The sequence below is a fragment of the Lissotriton vulgaris genome, chromosome 5, assembly GCF_964263255.1.
Source record: "Lissotriton vulgaris chromosome 5, aLisVul1.2, whole genome shotgun sequence".
NCBI classification, from domain to species: Eukaryota; Metazoa; Chordata; class Amphibia; order Caudata; family Salamandridae; genus Lissotriton; species Lissotriton vulgaris.
In genome coordinates this window covers 618414976-618436643 of record NC_141693.1, presented here as the reverse complement: position 1 = coordinate 618436643, position 21668 = coordinate 618414976, and the positions used below count along the sequence as shown (strand labels likewise).

The following is a 21668-nucleotide window of genomic DNA, read 5'->3' as shown; positions in this document are numbered from 1 at the left end:
GATTTGACTGGTACAGCAGGTGTAGTGGCCCAAAAATCTAAGAAACCTACAGAACACGGATTATTGCTATATATGACTGCTAAGCAAGCAGTCGCAAGTGGGGTTACCTGGCAGTCACTAGGGCCATGATTTGAATGGTTAAGCAGGTGCAGTGGCACCGGTGCCAAACGCTCTTGGAAATCCACTGAACACCGATTATTGCTATATTTAACCCCTGAACAAGCAGTCACAAGTGCAGTTACCTTGCAGGCACTGGGGGTATGAATAGAATGGTGCAGGGACCAAAAGGTCTGGGAAACCCAGTGCACAATGATTATTGCTATACATGACTTCCAAGGAAGCAATCACAAGTGAAGTTACCTTACAGGCACTATGGTCATGATTTGAATAGTGCAGCTGGTGCAGTGGCACAGGAGTCAAATGTTTTAGGAAGGCCATTGAACACTGATTATTGCTACATTTGACTACTAAGCAAGCGGTCACAAGTGAAGTTACTTTGCAGGCGCTAGGGCCAAGATTTAAATGGTGCAGCAGGTGCAGAGGCACAGGAGCCAAAAGGTCTAGGAAACCCAGTGAACACCAATTATTGCTATATTTTACTATTAAACAAGCAGTCACAAGTTCAACTATCATGCAGGCATTAGGGTGATGATTCAAATGGTGCAGCAGGTGCAGGGGCACAGGAGCCAAAAGGTCTAGGAAACCCAGTGAACACCAATTATTGCTATATTTTAGTACAAAACAAGATGTCAGGGGTGATTTTTTGGTGTAACCATTGCACCTAAAGTAACACATAGCCCAAAGCATCACTGTAATGAAAGCTGTAACCTGTTGGACTTTTCTGTCTACCTACCACTTATGTTACATTCAATGCATTTATATTGCACATTTCCACGGTTGTTGTATGGTCCTACAATATCTAGACACACTAAAACCTTGACAAGGGTGTTCTCCATTCTATAACATTAGCACTTCAGCTGCTGTAAACACTATATAAATAATTATAGCTTACCATATGGCACTCCATAACAAGTATTGGCAAAGCCAACAGGTCTGCCCTATGCAAGATCCCTTAGCTTTGTCAGTTATTATAGCCATATTATAAAGTAGCCCTAGCTTCAGTGCAGCATAACTGAAAATACCTTTAAAAAGCACTTTAACGTCGAGAATGCTGGCTACATTATACAGCTTTTTTACATTACTTTCAGCCATTTAAAACATAGCTAAAAAACATTAGCAAAGCCAATAAATCTCACATAAGCAAGAACTATTGGCTTTGTCAATGTTTGTTTAATTTTGCTTATCAAGATAGCATAACATTTGAACAGATTTCACAAATTAAGGGCGAGATCAGAGAATCATGGGTAACCCACTGTGGTGAGATTGTAGATTGCACCATATACAAATGCAATGTTTATTGAACCCCACCGTAGCGTCGGACGGGCGTGCGCGTCGGACGGTCGAGGGCCGTCCGAACTGCTCACGCGTCAAATTCCGCAGCACTGCGGCGAGATTTGCGCTGTGTCGAAGAGGTTAGAAAACCAATAACTGCATTGTTTATTTTTGCTCATCATGAGAAGATATCATTTAAACAGGTTTTCCAAATTGATTGTGAGATGCGTTATGTATAGAAATTTGATGCTGAAAATTGCAACATCAATGTAATGGCTTTAAAATTACGGTATTTGCCGTACGACCTTTTGAATAATTTAAGAATTACAACTTAGGGCTGCGCCTGATAACATTAGACTGTCAAGAATGTCAATGTAATGCAGGCTGCAGTCTGTTTCCATACACTAGGGTGATGTCACCTAGAAACCAATGTAAATACTGACACAAAATGGCACCTTGCCCTCTATGAACAAGTCTGCAGCCGAAACGCATCAGGGCAGCATGACCACGTTGAAATAAAAGCAATTGGAGCAACTTTCCAAGAAGTGTCGCCTTCCTAGGTTTTGGGAAATAAGGGATTGGTTGCATACTTTAGAGACATTGATGAGTCAATCAAAGAACTTTATTTCGGTTCAAAAGAACTATAAAAGTACAATATCACAGTAAAATACAATATTTCTCTACAATACATTTATAACTTAAAAAAAAATATATATATATATACATATATATATATATATATATATATATATATATATATATATATATATACACAAGTCTTAGACAGAAATTGGTTTGAGGGAAGCAAATTCATATGATCAATAAATAGAAATTTTAAAACCTATATTTTATGGCAAACAATCACAATATTATCACAGTTAAAACTAGCCTAGAAAATTATTAACATTTGTCGTTAAAAAAATGTACGCATCCATTGATGGGAGGCCAATATTCTATGTTTTGCCATTCAATCTTCAAGTGACTAACGATCAAATGACTACTATAATTTTTTGGCACTAGAATTTTAGCTCTTTCTTTATCCGTAAATAATTCACAGCCCTTAAAAGAACAGCTAACTCCAAACGCAATCAATTGTGAACTATCTGTTTTTAATATTCTTAAGGCCTCTTGGAACTCCCTAGTCCTCAAGCAGAATGGCTTGATCCATTTTCTTCTTCTTGATTTAAAATATTCAAGACAAAAAAATAAAATGTGTGCAATATCTTTCTCAGTGTGTAGCGACCATGAAGTGCATTTAGATTAATTCCCAGTTACTGGGCCGGTTAACCACTTGGCTATACATGTATTATTCAAAAGGGTCTCGTAGTGAAATTTCATATGAAGTATTTTTGCCAGTTGGGGTTGAATTTCATCCTAAAAATGTTCGAAGCCTGGCCTTGGTTTAAATTGTGCCGAAAGTCTCCCCCATTTTACAATCTAGAGTGGCTTTGTTCAAAATATAATCGCAATAAATATAATTTAGGGTCAATGAACTAGGGTCTGAACAAAATTAATCAATCCCAACTGGGAAAACCAGTTTCGCAAATGGTTGAACCAGGGAAAGGTAGCTGGCCATCAAGGTCCAATAATTCTCTCAGGCCTTGTCTGTAATGATATAATTCATCTATTGTCCAAATTCTAATCCAGTATAGGAGGGTCTCAATTAAGCTAAATGCTCCAATCTCTTAATGGCAATGTCATAAAACAAGGGAGTTAAAGGTGTGTTTTGGGGGAGAGATGTTAGCATATGTATCACTTTATTTTCCCTCAAAACGATTGTAATTTAAATGCTTGCCACCCCGGTAAGGGATGCTGTTTGAGCTTTGCATCTAAATACCTCTAATGCCGGGGATATTGCCTTAATGTTAGTGATTTGATGCTTTTTAACAGTTGGTATTGCATTTTGGAGCAGGACTGTCTTGTCCTTATTTATGTGGGGTTTCCAGGATAATTTAGCATCTATTGTCATGCCCAAATTATTAAAATTGGTTACATGCTAGAGTGGTGTGTGCTCTAGCACTAATTGATTTTTTGACATTTGTGAGGTCTAAAAGCCATATCCTCTTCGATTTGTCGGATGTCACGGTGGGTGTGTGCGGAGGCCGGCCGGGGGCCGTCCATTGTGCGCACACGTCTAAATCTTCCACACCGCAGGGGAATTCCAACCTTGTCGAAGCGGATATATTTAGTCTCGCTCTGGTTTATTTCGAGGACCTTTAGTCTGCAATAACAACTAAAACTAGCTAGCATTCTTTGAAATCCTCTAGGGGTCTGGGAGTGCGGATCGTATCATCTGCAAACATCAGTGCACTTATATGATCTTCACCTAACCCAGGTGAATCATGGATACAATTTTGTAAATGTTGGATTAAATCATTCACATACAATAGGAAGAGGGTGGGGTCAAGACACAACCCTGTCTTACTCATCTCCGAACTGGGATAGCCTCTGTCAGTTCATACCCATCGCACTTTAGCGTAATTGTCTTGATGAAGCCTGACTATCTGTTTCAGGATCTCCTGTGGTACTTCCTGCTGTGGTAAGGATTCCCAGAGAAGAGCTCTTGGTATCAATCAAACGCAGCCTTTAGATCGATAAATGCGACGTACAAGTGGACAGCCCTTAGTTTGGCGTATTTCCAGGCTATGTATGACTATCTAAAAACCTGGTCGACTGTGCTCGGCTTCGCCCAGAAGCCCACTGATATGGTGAAAGAATATCTTTCTCCACTATACAATCATTTAGTTTCTTCAGCAGCTGTTTCGCATTAACGTTTTGGAGGGTATCTATTAAGCTTATAGGCCTATAAGGAGTAGTTTCTTACCTGTAACTCCAGTTCTGTAGTAGGGGTATCTCGGTTATAGTCATAATATAGTGAATAGTCCCGCCCATGTGTGAAGATCCCGGAGCAATCAAAAATAATCTCTTAAATTGTCTTCATTGCAGTCCTGCATAGAAACCTAAGAGAAAATTAAAGACAATAATGCAGCCTGTACCTACAAGGCTACACCGTCCAGTACTTCAACTAGAAATGCCAAGGATATAACACCAATAACACACTCAACACAATCTGTCAAGTTTCATCCATAGAGAAACTTTCCTCCCCTCACCAAATCCTTGGAATGATAGAGAGTATGGCAAGGACAGACAAGCCTCCATAGGCTGCCATTATGTGTCTAGAAAAGGGATACCGTGCCTTTAAGGAACTCTCTGGAGACCCTCGGTATCCCAGCATGCTCAGTCCCTTCTTTTACTTTCAGTTCTTTTTGAAGGGGCATAAAGCAAGGGCTGTAGCATACATTACAATACCATTTTCTCCACCGGGGAGGAGGGTGGGCGCTTATGACTATAACAGAGATACCCCTACTACAGAACTGGAGTTACAGGTAAGAAACTACTCCTTCTGTAGTAGGGGATCCTTGTGTATAGTCATTATCTAGTGAAAATAATGGCAAGCCCATCCAAAAACAACCCGGCGGTGGAGAAATATAGACAACACCACTATTGTGCGAACAAATTCCGCAGCGAAGCCTGCCCAACCTGAGCATCTGCTCTGGCATCCGAGTCCAGACAGTAGTGCTTAGCAAAGGTGTGGACAGACTTCCAAGTGGCCGCCCTGCAGATCTCTGCAATGGGAACATTTCAAAGCAAAGCTGTTGTAGCTGCTTTGCCCCTGGTAGAATGAGCCTTAGGCTTACCCCCTAAGGTCTTATTCGCTTTCTGATAACAGAGCTGGATACATGACACAATCCACCTGGAGATGGACTGTTTCGAAGTAGCCAGACCAGTCCTAACCGACCCATAGTTGACAAACAGCTGGTCGGATCTAAGGATATCCTTGGTCTTATCCAGATAGAATTTCAACACCCTCCTGACATCCATGGAATGAAGAGACTGTTCCGCTGGAGTGGAAGGATTCTGGAAAAATGTTGGTAAAGTTATAGTCTGATTAACATGAAAATCAGAAATCACCTTGGGAAGGAACTTAGGGTGAGTACGCATAACCACAAGGAAGGCCGCCTTCCAGGAAAGATGCTGCAGAGAAGCCTTATAAATAGGTTCAAAAGGTTCCTTCATCAACCGAAACAGCACCACATTCAGTTCCCATTAAGGCGACGGATGCCTAACAGGGGGAAATACTTTCTTCAATCCCTCCAAAAAATCTTTAATTACAGGAATCTGGAAGGATGTTTGTAAAGGGCATTTCCTACATGCAGTTAATGCTGCGAGGTGAACCCTAATAGAATGGAGATTAAGGCCAGATTGAGCCAAATGCAAGAGATATGGAAGCATGACATCTTCCTTGCAGGAGGTAGGATCAGTGTTCTTGGATGTGCACCAGATGCAGAACCTTTTCCACTTGTAGGCATAAGAGGTCCTGGTGGAAGGTCTCTTAGCCTAATTGAGTCTCTCCATGCAGTTGTCAGGCAAGTTCAAGTGTCCATACTGTACTATCTCAGGAGCCATGCCGCCAAACTCAACGATGAGAGGTTGGGGTGCACCATCTCCCCCCGAACTTCGTTAGAAGGTCCGGCCGACATGGAAGCCGCAAGTGGGGTTGGAGAGACCGGTGGAGCAGGTCTGGGAATCACCACTGTCGAGGCCACTCTGGAGCAATGAGGATCATTCGCGCTCTGGATTGAGACAGCTTGATGAGCACTGCCGGAATCAGGGGAATGGGTGGAAAAGCGTACAGAAAGCTGTTCGACCAGCTGATCCATAGCGCATTCCCCAGAGTCCCCGGTTGGTAAAACCTGGAGGCGATGTCTCGGCATTTTCTGTTTTCGGCGGTGGCAAACAGATCTATGTCTGGAGTGCCCCATCTTCCGAAGATGTTTCCTAGTACCTCTTCGTTTAGGACCCACTCGTGGTTTTTATGGACCAGCCTGCTGAGTTCGTCCGCCTGAGCCTTCTGCACACCTGGTAGAAGGGTAGCCGTTTTCGTCCGTCCTCTGGCTAGCAGCCAGTGCCAGATCGCCTGCGCTTTTTGGGACAGTGTGCACGATCTCGAGCCCCCCTGCTTACTGAGGTAATACATTGTGGTCGTATTGTCCATCTGTACAAGCAAGGAGTTGGTCTGGAAGGACGGATGAAAGGCTTTCAGTGCCAAATGAACAGCTCTGAGTTGCAGCAAGTTGATGTGATACGTGGATTCAGTCTGGGACCACGTCCCTTGGATCTGTAGATGGTCTGAATGCGCTCCCCAGCTGTGGAGAGAAGCATCCATCACAATAGTCTGCATTGGAATGTCCTTGTGGAACGGAACCCCCTTGAGGAGATTCTCTGCTGAACACCACCATCTCAGGGACTGTTGAGCGTGTAGAGACAGGTGGATCCTGTTTTCTGGGCCCATTGATCCTCCAGATATTCCTGCAGCGGTCTCATGTGGAGACGTGCATGTGGTGTGAGGAAGATGCAAGAGACCATCGACCCCAGAAGAGAAGACACCGTCCTCACTGTTGATGTTGGAACGGACATGAGAGCCTGAGCCTTCCGAAGGATCGATAAGCGTCGCTCCTCCGAAGGAGACACACTTGCTCTGTGAGTATTGATGGAGGCTCCCAAGTACTGCAGGCACTGAGCCGGAGTCGGGACGGACTTGGACATGTTGATATGCAAACCCAGCTGATTCAACAGAACGACCGTCCTGTTGAAATGCAATTGTGATTCCTGGAAGGTGGAGGCTTTGATCAACCAGTCGTCCAGGTACGGGTAGACAAACACCTTGTTCTTTCTCAGGTGCGCTGCCACCACTGCCATGCATTTTGAGAAAGTCCTGGGTGCAGACTTCAGACCAAACGGTAGTACAGTTTACTGATAATGATTGGTGCGGACCAGGAAGCGCAGGAACTTCCTGTGTTTCCGTGCAATGGGCACATGGAAGTACGCACCCTACAGATCTATTGCGCAAAGCCAGTCTCCTTGTTGCAGCTGGGGATAAATCTGGTGCAAGGACAGCATGCGAAATATCTCCCAGGAAATCCATTTGTTTGCTTGTCGCAAATCCAGAATGGGTCTGAACTCGTTTTTGTACTTTTTGCGTACCAGAAAGAACCCGGAGTATAGAACCTTTCCCATTTGAGACAGAGGGACGTCTTCTATCGCCCCTTTTCTCAACAGGGTATCGGTCTTCGCTTGGAGTTCTAGCAGCTGGTAGTGTGAAGGAACCAGTAGAATAGCTGGAGAAGGCCTGACAAACCGAAGACTGTATCCATTGCAAACAATATTCAGCACCCACTTGTCCTGAGTAATTTTTCTCCACTCTGCCAAGTAATTCTGTATGCTTCCCCCCACCGGAGCGGGTAACGGACGAGGGAAATTAACTTCTCAGGGCTTAGACCCGGGCGGGCCCTTTTTCGCCGAGGAGGCCTGCTGTCCGCCTTTGCCCCTCTGACGTTTCTGGAAGGGTTGTCGCTGGTATTGCTATTGTTGCTGCTGCTGTTGGCCAGCTTGGCGACCTTGCCCCCGCTGACATCATTGGGAAGAGTAACGCCTCTGGAAGGGACTGAATGGCTTTTGCTGGTCCAACGGTTTCTCCAAACCTAAAGCCTTCAGCATTCCCACTTCTGCCTTCATGCGGGCCCATCTCTTCGTCCGCATGAGCCCCGAAGAGGGTAGATCCCGAAAAAGGTAAGTTAGCAATCCGCTGTTGCGCCTCAGGCTTAAGAGAGGTAGGGCGCAACCAGGAATGTCGTCTCAGGTTTATGCCATGGCAGTACCCATGCGCCGCCAGGAGAGAGGCATCCGCCGCCACACTGATGACCTGATTGGAGACCACCATACCCTCATTCAAGATCTCCTGGAAGTCTTCCCTCCTGTCCCTCGGGAGGAGCTCAATGAATTGCTGCAGGGGCTCCCACAAGGAGCGGTCATACCGAAACAAAAGTGCTGATGCACTAGCCGCTTTCATTGAAGTGGCAGCTGTACTACAGACTTTTCCTCCTGCCGAATCCATGTGACGGCTCTCCGTGTCTGGCGGGACCGTAGACGAAGGGGCAGTGGAATGCTGCTTCTTGGCCACTGTCAAAATGACAGAATCCAGCACAGGATCTGCTCTCAAGAACGCGGGATCAGAATCCGGGAGCCTGTACTTCTTTTGAAGTCTGGATGGTGCCGACTTCATCGAGGCCAGCGTCAGAAACAGCTCCATGGCCGGTTCTTCCAGTCCTGGTACCAAAGGCAGCAAAGGGCGAGAGAGGTGCATGCGCTGCAATGTTTAAAAAATCACAGAAGTGGAAGGGGTGGGCACAGTCAATGTGATCCCCAACTTTGCTGTCCCTCTCAGCAGCACATCCTTTAACGTCACAATGTCATCCTCCAGTGACACTCTCAGAGGAGTGCGACAAAGTGGGAGAATATCTCCTGTCACTGGACGAGTCCGTATACCTGGACCGTGATCTTTCCCTCCGCCGACGAGGACGTGACCTCGTCGAAGATCTACGTTCACTGCGAGAGCGCTGCCTCCCTCTGGATCTTGACCTTGGCTTTCTGGGCCTTGCAGGAACCACCGTCCCAGGAGGCTGCGGAAACGGAAGAGGTTGAGCCGGGACCAAAGGGTTTGGTTGTGGAGGCCGAGGCAATGGTGGAAGAGGAGGAGGTGGTGGAGGAGGAGGTGGAGGAGGAGGAGGAGACGGAATTTGCGAAAGAGCAGGAGGCGTAGGCGTCCTGGGCCTTGAGGGCGAGTAGGTCCGGGAATGATCAGAGTCCGGTGACCTAAGAACTCTCCTCTTCTTACGAGCAGGCCTCGGGGAGGACGCTCTGGAGGCGGACCTCTCTGAGCTCGAGCGCAAGCCGGTGATGATGACTATGAGACGCTAACCACAGAGGCACTAGACACAGTTCTGGGCCTCGACTTACTCTTCGATATCTACTTTTCCCTCCTCGACGTCGACCTCTTTGACGTCTTTCTTCTCGACATTGTTCTTCCGGACGTCGAAGAACTCCCCGACGTTGAGTGTCTTCCCCTCAACATGGATCCTTCTCTCCTCGACGTCGATCTTCGTGTCGACGTTGAAGGTGAATGGCGGTGTCGCCTCGACGGCGAGCGCCTGCCTGTTCCGGACTCATCACGACGTCGATGGTGTGTCGCCGCCGGTTAAATCCTCGACGTGGACCTTGTCCGAGGTCTCGACTTCCTACCCCTTGACGCCGAACGTTGCTTCGACCCAGAGCCCTGGGTCCACGGGGAGCAGATGGTAGTCAAACCTCTTGAACGCCAAAGCCATCGACGTCGACCGGGCCCGGTGCCTTTTCTGGGCCTTTTCTTGACTGGGGAGCCCCCCTGAGGCCGATGCACGGGCAGAGGATGATGACATAGTCCCTCCATGCCCAGAAGTCCCACCTGGTTCTTGATGTCTCCTCTGCTCCAGGCCTTGGAGACTAATCTTCTCCCTGTCACGCAGGGTCCTCCTGGAGAAAGAGTGACAGATATCACAGGAGTCAGGGACATGGGTAGAAGGGAGACAGATATGCATACTCTGTGGGGGTCAGATTTTGCCTTCTTCCTACCACACTCAGGGCACTTATCGAATAAAGCTGGCATTTCAACAAAAAGGAGGTGGCAAAACTGGTAAAAAAAGACAGCAACTGGAAGAGGAAGACCCCAGACGTCGAGTGAAACACTCAAAACACTGGAAAAGCTCCAAAAATTGAGGATATACCCAAAAAGATAGAGCTCAATGCTCCAGGGTCCTGCTAGCAGGAGCCGGAAAAAAGAACTGAAAGTAAAAGGCCTTTGGCTGTGCATCCTGGGATACCCAGGGTCTCTGGAGAGTTCCTTAAAGGAACGGTATCCCTTTTCCAGACACATAATGGCAGTCTATGGGGCTTGTCTGAACAAACCCTTCCTCTCTATCATGACAAACGATTTTTGTGAAGGGGAGTTTCTCTAGGTGTGAAACTTTACAAAGTGTGTAAAATGTAATATTATTTGGCTATCTTTTTCACTTCGAGCTGAAGTGCTGGCCAATGTAGCCTTGTAGATTTAGGCTGCGTTATTTGTCTTTGATTTTCTCTTAAGTGTCTTTGCAGAACTGCAGAAGAAGACAACTTAAGAGACTATTTCGATTGTTCCGGGGTCCACGCACATGGGCGGGACTATTTACAAGATAATGACTATACAAAGAGATCCCCTACTACAGAAGCAACTTATGTAGTAGTTTACAAAACAAAAGATAGAGTGATACAGGTATTAACACAGTTTAATCACTATCCCATATATTTAGTGAGACACTTTAAATTCGTCACTTAGACAGTCAATCACATTGCTACTAAATCCTCCATTCAGACACTTATACATTTACTCAGTCTTCAAGGCGGATTGCTATATATATATATATATAATACTTATTTAAATATCGAAGCAAACCACATTCACTGGATAATGTCATCGGTGATGTCATTTGAGATGTCATCAGTGATGTCACTGACCATGTCATGAATGATATAATAGGTGACATAATCAGGAGTGGATTGCGATTGTGCGAGTTATAGTTAGTACAACTAACTATAACTGGGGAATTTCAATGGTTTTATACGAGTGAAATGTCTAGCTAACTATAACACCCATAAACATATGTTTTTTTCAGCTAATTTCAAAGGTTTTTAAATTGCTAATTCCTAACTATAACTTGTCTGAAACCTATGTTTTTTCAGTGAATATATATATATGGCACTTGCCAATGTAATTGTGATGAAACAAGAACTAGTTCAAAATCTAGTAAACAGACATCTATACTCACACTATGTATGATTTGTACATGGGGATTTAATTACTTGAATCCTGTTAAAATGTATAGTTGGAATATAGAAATTTTGACTATATAAAAGAAGAAATAACTTTTTGTTACAATTGTGCCTGAAGTATATTTAAAATGAGGCCTGATGTCTGGCAAAATCTTGGCGAAGTAACACGTTATAATATGGCTGCCATGTTATAGAGAATTGTGGTGTTCTTAAATACTGAGTCCATTATTTGTTTTCACTACCTCCATGAAGTGTATTTTAATCCAGTCAAAATGGTGGTGAAACATCTTGAACAAGGGAGCTAGACTCCCGAAACGCGTAGATGTACCTCGTCACAAGAATAACAAGCATTTGCAATGCAATAGGTCTCGCAGCATTAAAGTTTGAGTTACTGGCATTGTAAATGATAATGCTTTGCATTAATTTTTTTTAATTTGCAAGAAAACGTTAGGGGGTGATAAAAGCAGTGCAGGTGGAGAAGGGAACAGGGAATAAAGGTGGAGGCGGGGAGGGAGGATAATTAGTGAGAAGAGGAATTATGAACCTGAAGGAGAGAACGAGAGAATACCTTTGGGGAAAAGTATTGTTATAGCACACAGTGAGGCGCGTGCTGCGCACAGGGGAGAGACACATGAGAGGTGGGCACTGTGGGGGCTTCGCTGCATCTCGTGAGAAGGAGGCAGTCAGAGAAAAGGTGGAGGGACTGAATGAGGCACAGGCAGGCATTAGCAACAGGTTAATAACTACATTTAATTGTACATAGCGTTACATGGCACACGGGGGCCTCGGAGCGCCTAAAAAGAAACAGCGAGGCCAAAAAGTAAGAAAAGTCATAAAAACGGAGGACGTCAGTGGGGAGCTCAGGCTCCCTTTTCCCGAGCTCCCTGTAACCCTGACGCAGATGCCTCTGCCCTCTCCGCTGATACCCACCTCCTGGAAAGGGTGCCCTCGGCACTGCCACACGCAGACACAATGTCACGGGGCATCTCTGGCCCCACCAGATCACCATTTCAGCCCTCTCCTTACTGCGCCCGTTTATATCATTCCTTCGGTATAGTGTCACGTGCAGCCGGGAGCTGCTTCGCGGCACTTGAGAATGTAGCTGTGCCAGCTTAGAATAAGCAGAGACGTCTACCAGGGCCCAGCGATGCCAAGCCCGCCGAGGAGGACGTGCACAAGTGCCCACCAGCTCCGTGGCTGGAACAAGCCTGCGACCACAGTCTTTGGGAACCATGAGGCTGGGCGCGGGGTCACCACAGCAGCCCAGGCGCCAGCTCCATGAAGGGGGGCACTTCTCTAGCTGGCAGAGGCGTCTACTGATGGGCAAGGGGCTTCACGGACGGAGCCCCTCCCTACAGCCTTTCTGACACTTCAAAGTAATAACTGATCAGCTGGCACGTCTGTGATTCTTGTGCCGGGGGATCCTGGCAGTGCCAATGGACTTGTATATCAGGAAATGAAGTCCAGCTGGCCACCTTTCCTACCCAGTTCTCACTCGAATCTGTGTGGAGATACCCTTGCATTTGTGTGCCATGGTACAAAGTTGGCAGTGCCAACGGTCATTTCAACAGGGCAGTGAACCAGCTCCCAATCTTCGTATGCACTGCGTGTTCCATGGGGCACTTTAAAAGGTCATACGTGCCACTCTTGCCCTGGGGTACTTCATTCTAAAGTGGGCGAAGAAGTCATCACGAGATGGCGGTGTGGGCAAGTCCAGCGAGCAGGTGCGCCTTCCCACTAATTAACTTCTATCATAACCCCTACAGGCGACAACTGTAAACTGGCACAGATAACCCTTTTGGGGTTTGGCGCAGAGCACACGACTAATTATGCCCCAAGCCCAGGCTGGCTCTGCTAGTAGACATGGTGCAGTACAGCGAGCCCTCCGCTAACAACACGAGCACGTGTAAACTGGCATGGGAGAGTCACTCAAGAGATGCCAGGATACGATAACTCCAGGGTGAGAGAGTATGGGGTGATAGCAGGTGCGGGAGGGGGGTCCCGAGTTTACACCCGCCTCACTTCAGAGCCTAGAGACCACGTGGCTAGCTTCGTGAAGCTGTAGCAGTCCTCAGCCTTCAAGATGCCCCCAGTTGGTGCAAAGAGTGTACCCACCGCTGCATTCTCTGAGTGAGAGAGGTAGGGCACACCCACACATGTCTCCTGCTGTTGCTGGAACCAACCCAGGGGCCCGGTACCAAAAATAAGTAGGGAGAAGCAGAGCATGGCATGGCTTTAAGTTGGGCGGGTCCTGCCAGTGCTCCGCGCTCCCAGTAAATGAAACGGCATTCCCCCCCCAACCCATCATTCATGCCATTAACTTTACAAGGAAAACACCAATTTCTGCCAGTGTGTGCAAGAACCTTTCAGGAGATCCAAGTCAGAGACTTAGTCCCTGTTAAAGTTTGTTCGCTTTATTTAATGGTGAACTATGTGGGCGCCTCTATTTCCTTAGAATATGTTCATATCTCAGATGGGTTTCAGTAATGTTGTTTTTCATGCAATGCACGAATCTTGTATAACCGCACTGCAAGCCCAGTCACCTCAAGGTGTCTGTGTGAGTTCAGGGTGTGGGTGACTGTTCATGACTGGGCATGATTGAGAACTGCAGCTGAGGCTGAAAGCAGTTCGACTTTCTGACAGAGCCTCGCATAACAGTGTTCTTACTAAATGCTCATCCAATCCTTGGCCTCTCTGCTGGGCGCCCAGAACGATGGCCACATGTGGTTTGAGACAGAGCCTCGCATAACGGTGTTCTAACTAAATGCTCATCCAATCCTTGGCCTCTCTGCTGGGCGCCCAGAACGATGGCCACATGTGGGCCAATGGTAACGGCGATTCTATGGGAAAGTGTATGGTGGTATGCAGCTGTCAAAATAGGGACAGTGCCAATGGAAAAGAAAATGTGGGGCGTGTGAGAGGCGGTGTTGAGAGGGAGGAGTTGAAAGGAAGGATGTGTAGGAGAGAGTGAAAGACAGTGGTGCAGATGGCGTGAAATATGTGGATGGAGAGACTTCAAAAAGATGAGTGGAGCACAGGTTGTACGTGAATAACAGAGAGAGGGGGCATGCAGCAGGAAGTGATGTGACAGGAAGAAAGTGAGTTACTCCTTCATGTGACATAGAACAAAAATCTGTGCTAACAAGCATTGGTACAGGTAATGGATCGGGCCTGTTTTAGGTGTTTGTGTTATCTGAAATATGATGCTTTTATAAGCACTACCAGACATCGCACATAAAGGTGCCTTGAATACTTTTCAGGTGACATGCAGAGTTTAGGTCCCGTTTAGGCCCAACCCATAATTTTTCCAAGATTTCCTAGTTACACCTAAATACCCCTTTTGGGGACACCACCACCGTTTCCATCCACTAAAGCACTGACATGGGAGATCGGGTCCCCAGAGAGCAGCTTGTGTGTTTTTGGGGGAGAGGTGAGGGTGAGAAAAGGAGCGCATCTTCTAACAAGTTTAAAAACAAGCTATTAGCCTTGCGCCACTGCCAGTGATTGCTTGTGTTTTAAGGATTAAACACAGACAAAACCATATGAAAAATGAATTCCATTATGAGGCCTTCAGCGAGAGAGAGACCCAGCAAGCCAAAAAGAACAAGTTGTCCGGTTCCAGCTGCGCTTGAGGAGCGCAGAGAGTGGTATCTGTGCGCTTGCAGTGACCTCAGACAGGAAGCGGGTGCCGCGCACGAGGGGGGCCATTCGACGCTCAGAGACGGACGACAAAAAAAAAAAAAAGTCTGCGCCTGCCTGTTTATCAGCGAAGCGCGCTGGTATGCAGACTTCCCCTGCATTCCAGAGAGGAGCGCGTCGCGATCCGGTCTGCCATGCCATGGAGACAAGACTTGGCCACGCGCACAACGTTATCCTATGAGGAAACGCTGCGCGCGGCCAGGTCTTGTCTCCCTTCGTCGTTCTGAGACGGCTAAAACGCCGACTATAGTTCTCTGGCGAGAACGCGCTTCGCGCGTTTCTAGCAGAGACCTAAAAAGGACTTTTGTAATATACTCTGAAGTGCCGGATGATCAAAAATATATATATATATATATATATATATATATATATATATATATATATATATATATATATATATATATATATATATATATATATATATATATATATATATATATATATATATATATATATATATGAGTTAATGAGGGACGGTATCCTTACAGCATGGGGCGCCGAAGAAGGCTCACTCGCCGAAATGCATCCGCCACCGCTGGGACCCTTGAAATAAAGCTGCTGTTTTCACTGAACTCCCCTCGTGGCCTTTGTTTCTTCTCCTCGGAAAAGAACCACCTTCATATATTCTGTGCTTGCCAAGGCACAGTCCGAAGACCCTGCAGCATCCAAAAGACCCGGAATGAACTTGGCATCTCGCTGCTTGCAGCTACCTTGTATCCAGGGAACTGGAAATTCCGAAGTCTGCCAGAAACGTCAGGAAGACAAGAGAGGACCGAGATATTCTATCTCAATTGGGCACCCAGTCTCACATATGACTGCCCCCACCCTACATGCTACCTGATGCGACTGGTCGCTGCAGTCAGAGGGGACTCAGAGGGAACGCTGCTATTTCATCTGCTCCTCGATCCGCCCTACTCACCAGCAAAGCTTGCACCGATCCTATGTTCACTCACTCCTCTACGCGACCAACTCAACAATGCAAACACACTGCATGCTGGGACTAGAAGTTCGCTATACTCAACACGAACTCTGATTGGTCAGCCGATTGTCAGGGGGAGGAGATGCAGGTGCGAGCACAGACTTTAACAGGAGGAGTTAATGAGGGACGGTATCCTTACAGCATGGGGCGCCGAAGAAGGCTCACTCGCCGAAATGCATCCGCCACCGCTGGGACCCTTGAAATAAAGCTGCTGTTTTCACTGAACTCCCCTCGTGGCCTTTGTTTCTTCTCCTCGGAAAAGAACCACCTTCATATATTCTGTGCTTGCCAAGGCACAGTCCGAAGACCCTGCAGCATCCAAAAGACCCGGAATGAACTTGGCATCTCGCTGCTTGCAGCTACCTTGTATCCAGGGAACTGGAAATTCCGAAGTCTGCCAGAAACGTCAGGAAGACAAGAGAGGACCGAGATATTCTATCTCAATTGGGCACCCAGTCTCACATATGACTGCCCCCACCCTACATGCTACCTGATGCGACTGGTCGCTGCAGTCAGAGGGGACTCAGAGGGAACGCTGCTATTTCATCTGCTCCTCGATCCGCCCTACTCACCAGCAAAGCTTGCACCGATCCTATGTTCACTCACTCCTCTACGCGACCAACTCAACAATGCAAACACACTGCATGCTGGGACTAGAAGTTCGCTATACTCAACACGAACTCTGATTGGTCAGCCGATTGTCAGGGGGAGGAGATGCAGGTGCGAGCACAGACTTTAACAGGAGGAGTTAATGAGGGACGGTATCCTTACAGCATGGGGCGCCGAAGAAGGCTCACTCGCCGAAATGCATCCGCCACCGCTGGGACCCTTGAAATAAAGCTGCTGTTTTCACTGAACTCCCCTCGTGGCCTTTGTTTCTTCTCCTCGGATAAGAAATATATATATATATATATATATATATATATATATATATATATATATATATATATATATATATATATATATATATACACACATATATATATATATACACACACAAACAATTATATGCACTGAACTGAACAATGAACCCTGTTACTAGACTCCATACTTGGTACTAAGAAGAACTCATGTCAATTAAATGCACCTTCTGAATATTGTGGGGTTTCACCCATCTTTCTTCTTATCTGCAGATTATATCTTTAATTTCCTAGATCAGTAGGAAGGAAAGCATTTGTAACATCATCTCAATCAGAAGAGAGCAGAAAATAAAAACTAGCTGATGACATAACAATGAAATACATTATCCTTCGTGGGAAACATACCTGTTCTCTATTTGCAGTTTTATTTAGGACCCTCATACACAAACACGTCAGAATGAAACATGCCCCTCCTGATTTAAAATTGTTACACCCCACAAAGTCAATGTGTTATTTTCACTGTGGACAGACCTACTACTGTGTAAGACAATTTGGTAGCCACATGGTGTGCATCCTGGCCCCACCTTGGACAGGTAACACATACACAGCATGTCTAAAAAGTTATGCTGGAGAACTAAATCTTAATCAAATGCATAATTACTTGACACCTACCTGCAGCATGCCATGTCCGTTGTCTTCAATAGTGCCCTCATAGGTGACGTGAATTCTTGTCAACTTCTTTTGTGAACTAATAAAAAACAATATTATACTGTGTCACATAAATGGCACTATGAAAATTGGTATCCAACTCAATAACGTATTAAACACTCAGACATAAAATAAAGTCACTATCTTCGACATTCAGTATTGCCTCCGAGTGAAGACCATCTCTCTCGCAATGGTTATTCGTCAAAATGTCAATATCTAAAGTACACAACATTAAAAAAATCTCTCTCTCAAAGCATTCTACTGCCTGATTCTGATGTGATAAAAGCTCAGTTTCTTGTTACCCATATTCTGCTTACTTTAATCTTGCCCACAGGTGTTTTATTACCTCCAACAAATGTACTTCCTAGAACAGGTGCTATGTGACAAAGAAAACAAATGTTGCCAAATGTAGGCCAATAATAGAAGACAGAAGCTATGTCTTGTCCATCCATAGAGCAACCAATTATTCATACTGACCATAAATATCTCTAAGGCAGCATCCGATTGAAAAGGGTAGCTTCCTTTCTATCAAAACAGCCACTTCTTTGGTTACCTTGTCATCAAACCATAAAAAAGCATTTTCTACCCAGTTTGTCTTCAATCATTTTCCTTCTTCTGTAATGCTCTTTATGTTGGATACTCACCTAACCGAAGATTCCTCACCTTGTGAATAACCCCGGGTGCCAGACTGGATCTGGAGATATTTCCCAGCAATTCCCTCGCAAGCCAGTAGGTGGTGTTGTGCGGCTGAGTCAGGTCTTTCCTGCCCAGAAGTATTGTCTGGGCCACAAAATAACTGACACAGCCACGTATCGATGTCAGTTTAGTTCTGATATCTGCCCAGGGGACGCAGAGCCTTTAGGATTCAGATTGTGCCAGTGTGTAGTTCTCCACGTTGAAATCATTTTAAAATGTATAAGGAGGAGTCCTTTATGCAGGACGGGGAGGAGGGTGAGTCAGTGAGGGATCTGTGGTTAGATAGAGTACCCACCAGCAAAAGCGATACTGAAAGCAAATAACATGTTCCTTTGATGAATACTTCTAATTGCAGGTTCCTCTCCTTGTGAATAGATACTGAAGCAGTACCTTCCTCGACGGTGGGTATGTGGAATGGCTCAAACCATAAAGTCCTGCAGGTCTGAATGGGAAAATGCCCCTCGGACTGAACATGGCTATCCAACCCATAGTGATTTATGAACTAACACCCACTTTAAAGCCTGCAGATATACAAAATAGACCCTCCAAGTACCAGAGCCGTAGTAGCAGCTTTGGCTCTGGTGGAATGAGCCCACAGGCCTTCCGTAGGCTGTTTCTTGCTGGATTATAGCACGTCTTTATGCAAAGAACAATCCTTCAGGAGATTCAGTTCCTGCACTCCTCTTCTTTGTCCCAGAGAAACCCACAAAGAGCTGATCGCACATCTGCTGATCCTTGCTGTGATCAATACAGAATTTCAGAGCTCTCTTCGGGTCTAGATGATGAAGTCTCTCTTTCTCCTTGGACAGATGAGGAGGAGCGAAGGAGATCGGCAGTGTTATAGTCTGCCCTAAGAGGAAAAGGCATAACACCATTTGGAAGGAATACTGACTTAGTCCTTAGCAACAATTTGTCTGCAAAAAAGGTTATGTATGAATGCTGCACTGCAAGAAATTGCAGCACACTACACAGCCAACAGATACACGAATGGGAGATTCACCCTCAAGTCCTCCAACCATTCTTCAAAAAGTGGGGGCATCCAGAGAAGGATCTGTTTGCCACAAAAGAAAACTCAAAATGCCAGTCCTTTGCCGCCAGGTTCCCACACCTGTTGTCACATAGCAATGCGATATGGATGGTGGTACCTTAACCCCTTCGCTGCGGGCCGATTCCCCTGCTGTGCTGGGGGGAGGTGGGCGTGCACAGCGCCCCGGTGCTCTTAACTAGCTCAGCTCGTCATGAGCCACGGTTCTCGTGTGCTCATGACGAGCTAAGCTCATCATGACCACGCCCGTTCCTTAGAACGCCCAGTGCAGCAGGGGAATTAGCCCCGTGTGTGAGCGTTCTAACGGTCATGACTATCTCAGCTCGTCATGAGCACACGAGAACCGTGGCTCATGGCGAGCTGAGCTCGTCAAGAGCGTGGGAGGGGTTAATGAATGGTGTTTGTTTCAATGCTAGAAGTTCAACAGGTCTTATCCATGTCTGAAGGGGAGCCAGGAACGATACATCAGGGGGAACTTTTTATTTATTTAATGACTTCCTACCCAGAAAAATATGGTCTAAAAGATTGTAACTCCTTATGTTCTATCAGATCATATGTCTTAAGTCACATTAACTTATGCTAAGTTGATAACTCTGCTCCATTTATTCTTCAGTATAAATATGTAGGTCTGACGCACCAAGCATATATTATATATATATATATATATATATATATATATATATATATATATATATATATATATATATATATATATATATATATATATATATATATATTCACTGAAAAAACCATAGGTTATAAACCATATATAGTTAGGGATTAGCATTTACAAAACCTTATTTTACTAGCATAAAACCATTGAAATTCCATATATAGTTAGTTGCACTAACTATATATCGCGCACCCGCAATCCACTGCCGATGATGTCACACATTACATCATTCATGACATGGTCAGTGACATCGCTGATGACATCACTGATGACATCTCAAATGACATCACTCATGACATCTCAAATGACATCACTGATGACATCACTGATGACATCTCATTTGACATTACTGATGACATTATTCATATGATAATTTGATGAACCTCTTCAGACTCTAATATAACCTTAGATACAATCAGTGTAAACAGACAGTCATAGACTGTCACTCATCCGTGGAGTTACTCACACACCTAGTCAGTCATGCAAAGAATCATTCACACCTCCATTTCCTCAACTATACAGTTATACAAACTTTACTTATTCAAACATATACTAACACATATTTACTGTCTTATACAATCCCTGATACAAGTTATCAATGATCCATACAGCCACTCACACATTCACTGGCTCTTATGCACAGTTATTTATATATGTCAACTCTCACATGTACTGTGTTTTACATATGTACTTACTTTGACATGTAGCACTGAGATATCCATTCACTCACCAATACACTCATGCACACAGTCAACCACCCATACAGCTGTTTCCACATGCACTTTTGAAACCATACATCTAGTGAATCAACTGCTCACACATCTATGCACAGAGTCATACACCTCCCAGCCACCCACACACACACACTCAGTCTCCCATACAAATACTTGGGCAACCAATCAATAACCCATATAGTTACTCATATAGCTACTTATTAACACATGCAACAGTTTACAGAACAACAGACATAATGATGCACAAATTAAGACAGTTTAGTCACTAACCCATGCACTCAGTGAGACACATTTAATCACTCACTCATACAGTCAGTCATGCACCTACTAAATCCTTCATCCAGACACTTATACATCCAATCATTCTTCAATATGTAAGACATATTTTAACTTTACAGAAACATACAGTCACTGGATGTTGTCATCAGTGATGTCATCAGTGATGTCATTTGAGATGTCATCAGTGATGTCATCAGTGATGTCACTGACCATGTCATGAATGATGTAATGTGTGACATCATCGGCAGTGGATTGCGGGTCCGCGATATATAGTTAGTGCAACTAACTATATATGGAATTTCAATGGTTTTATGCGAGTAAAATAAGGTTTTGTAAATGCTAATCCCTAACTATATATGGTTTATAAATTATGGTTTTTTCAGTGAATTTTTAAGGTTTTGTAAATGCTAATTCCTAACTATATATTCTTTATAACCTATGGTTTTTTCATTGAATTTCAATGGTTTTTTGAAAGCTAATATCTGTAGCTGTAAAATGTATTCTTCTTTAAATCTTAAAATATATTTTACATGTTTTTAATACATTTTTAAAAAAAATATTTTTTTGTTCCGCTCCCAGTCCGCGAACCGGTAAACGTTCTTTTAGCGTAACTGTTACGTTAGAATGACGTTTTGCGTTGTCGCGTAATACGTCATCGGACGCGCCAAGTTAGCGGACCCGGAAGCGGACCGGAAAGCGGCGCAAAGCGCGAAACGTAAACACAGCAGGTCATGTGACTCGGTAATAACACTTTTCATTGGTTCATTTCACTTTTGGTTTCCTAATGATGTAATACTAGGTCATGTGATCTAAAATTAACACTTTTCATTGGTTTAGAACTTTTGCTTTTCCCAAATGA

General features: G+C 44.9%; 1 protein-coding gene across 2 annotated transcripts in view; it reads right to left on the bottom strand.

Moving 5' to 3' along the window:
* PARG (poly(ADP-ribose) glycohydrolase) overlaps positions 1 to 21668 on the bottom strand; it is a 1076399-nt gene that overhangs the window by 425275 nt on the left and 629456 nt on the right. For both annotated transcript variants that reach the window (XM_086922071.1, XM_086922072.1), the window contains exon 12: positions 17347 to 17422. In XM_086922071.1, the coding sequence (XP_086778197.1) occupies positions 17347 to 17422 (76 nt within the window). The remainder of the gene's footprint in view (positions 1 to 17346; positions 17423 to 21668) is intronic.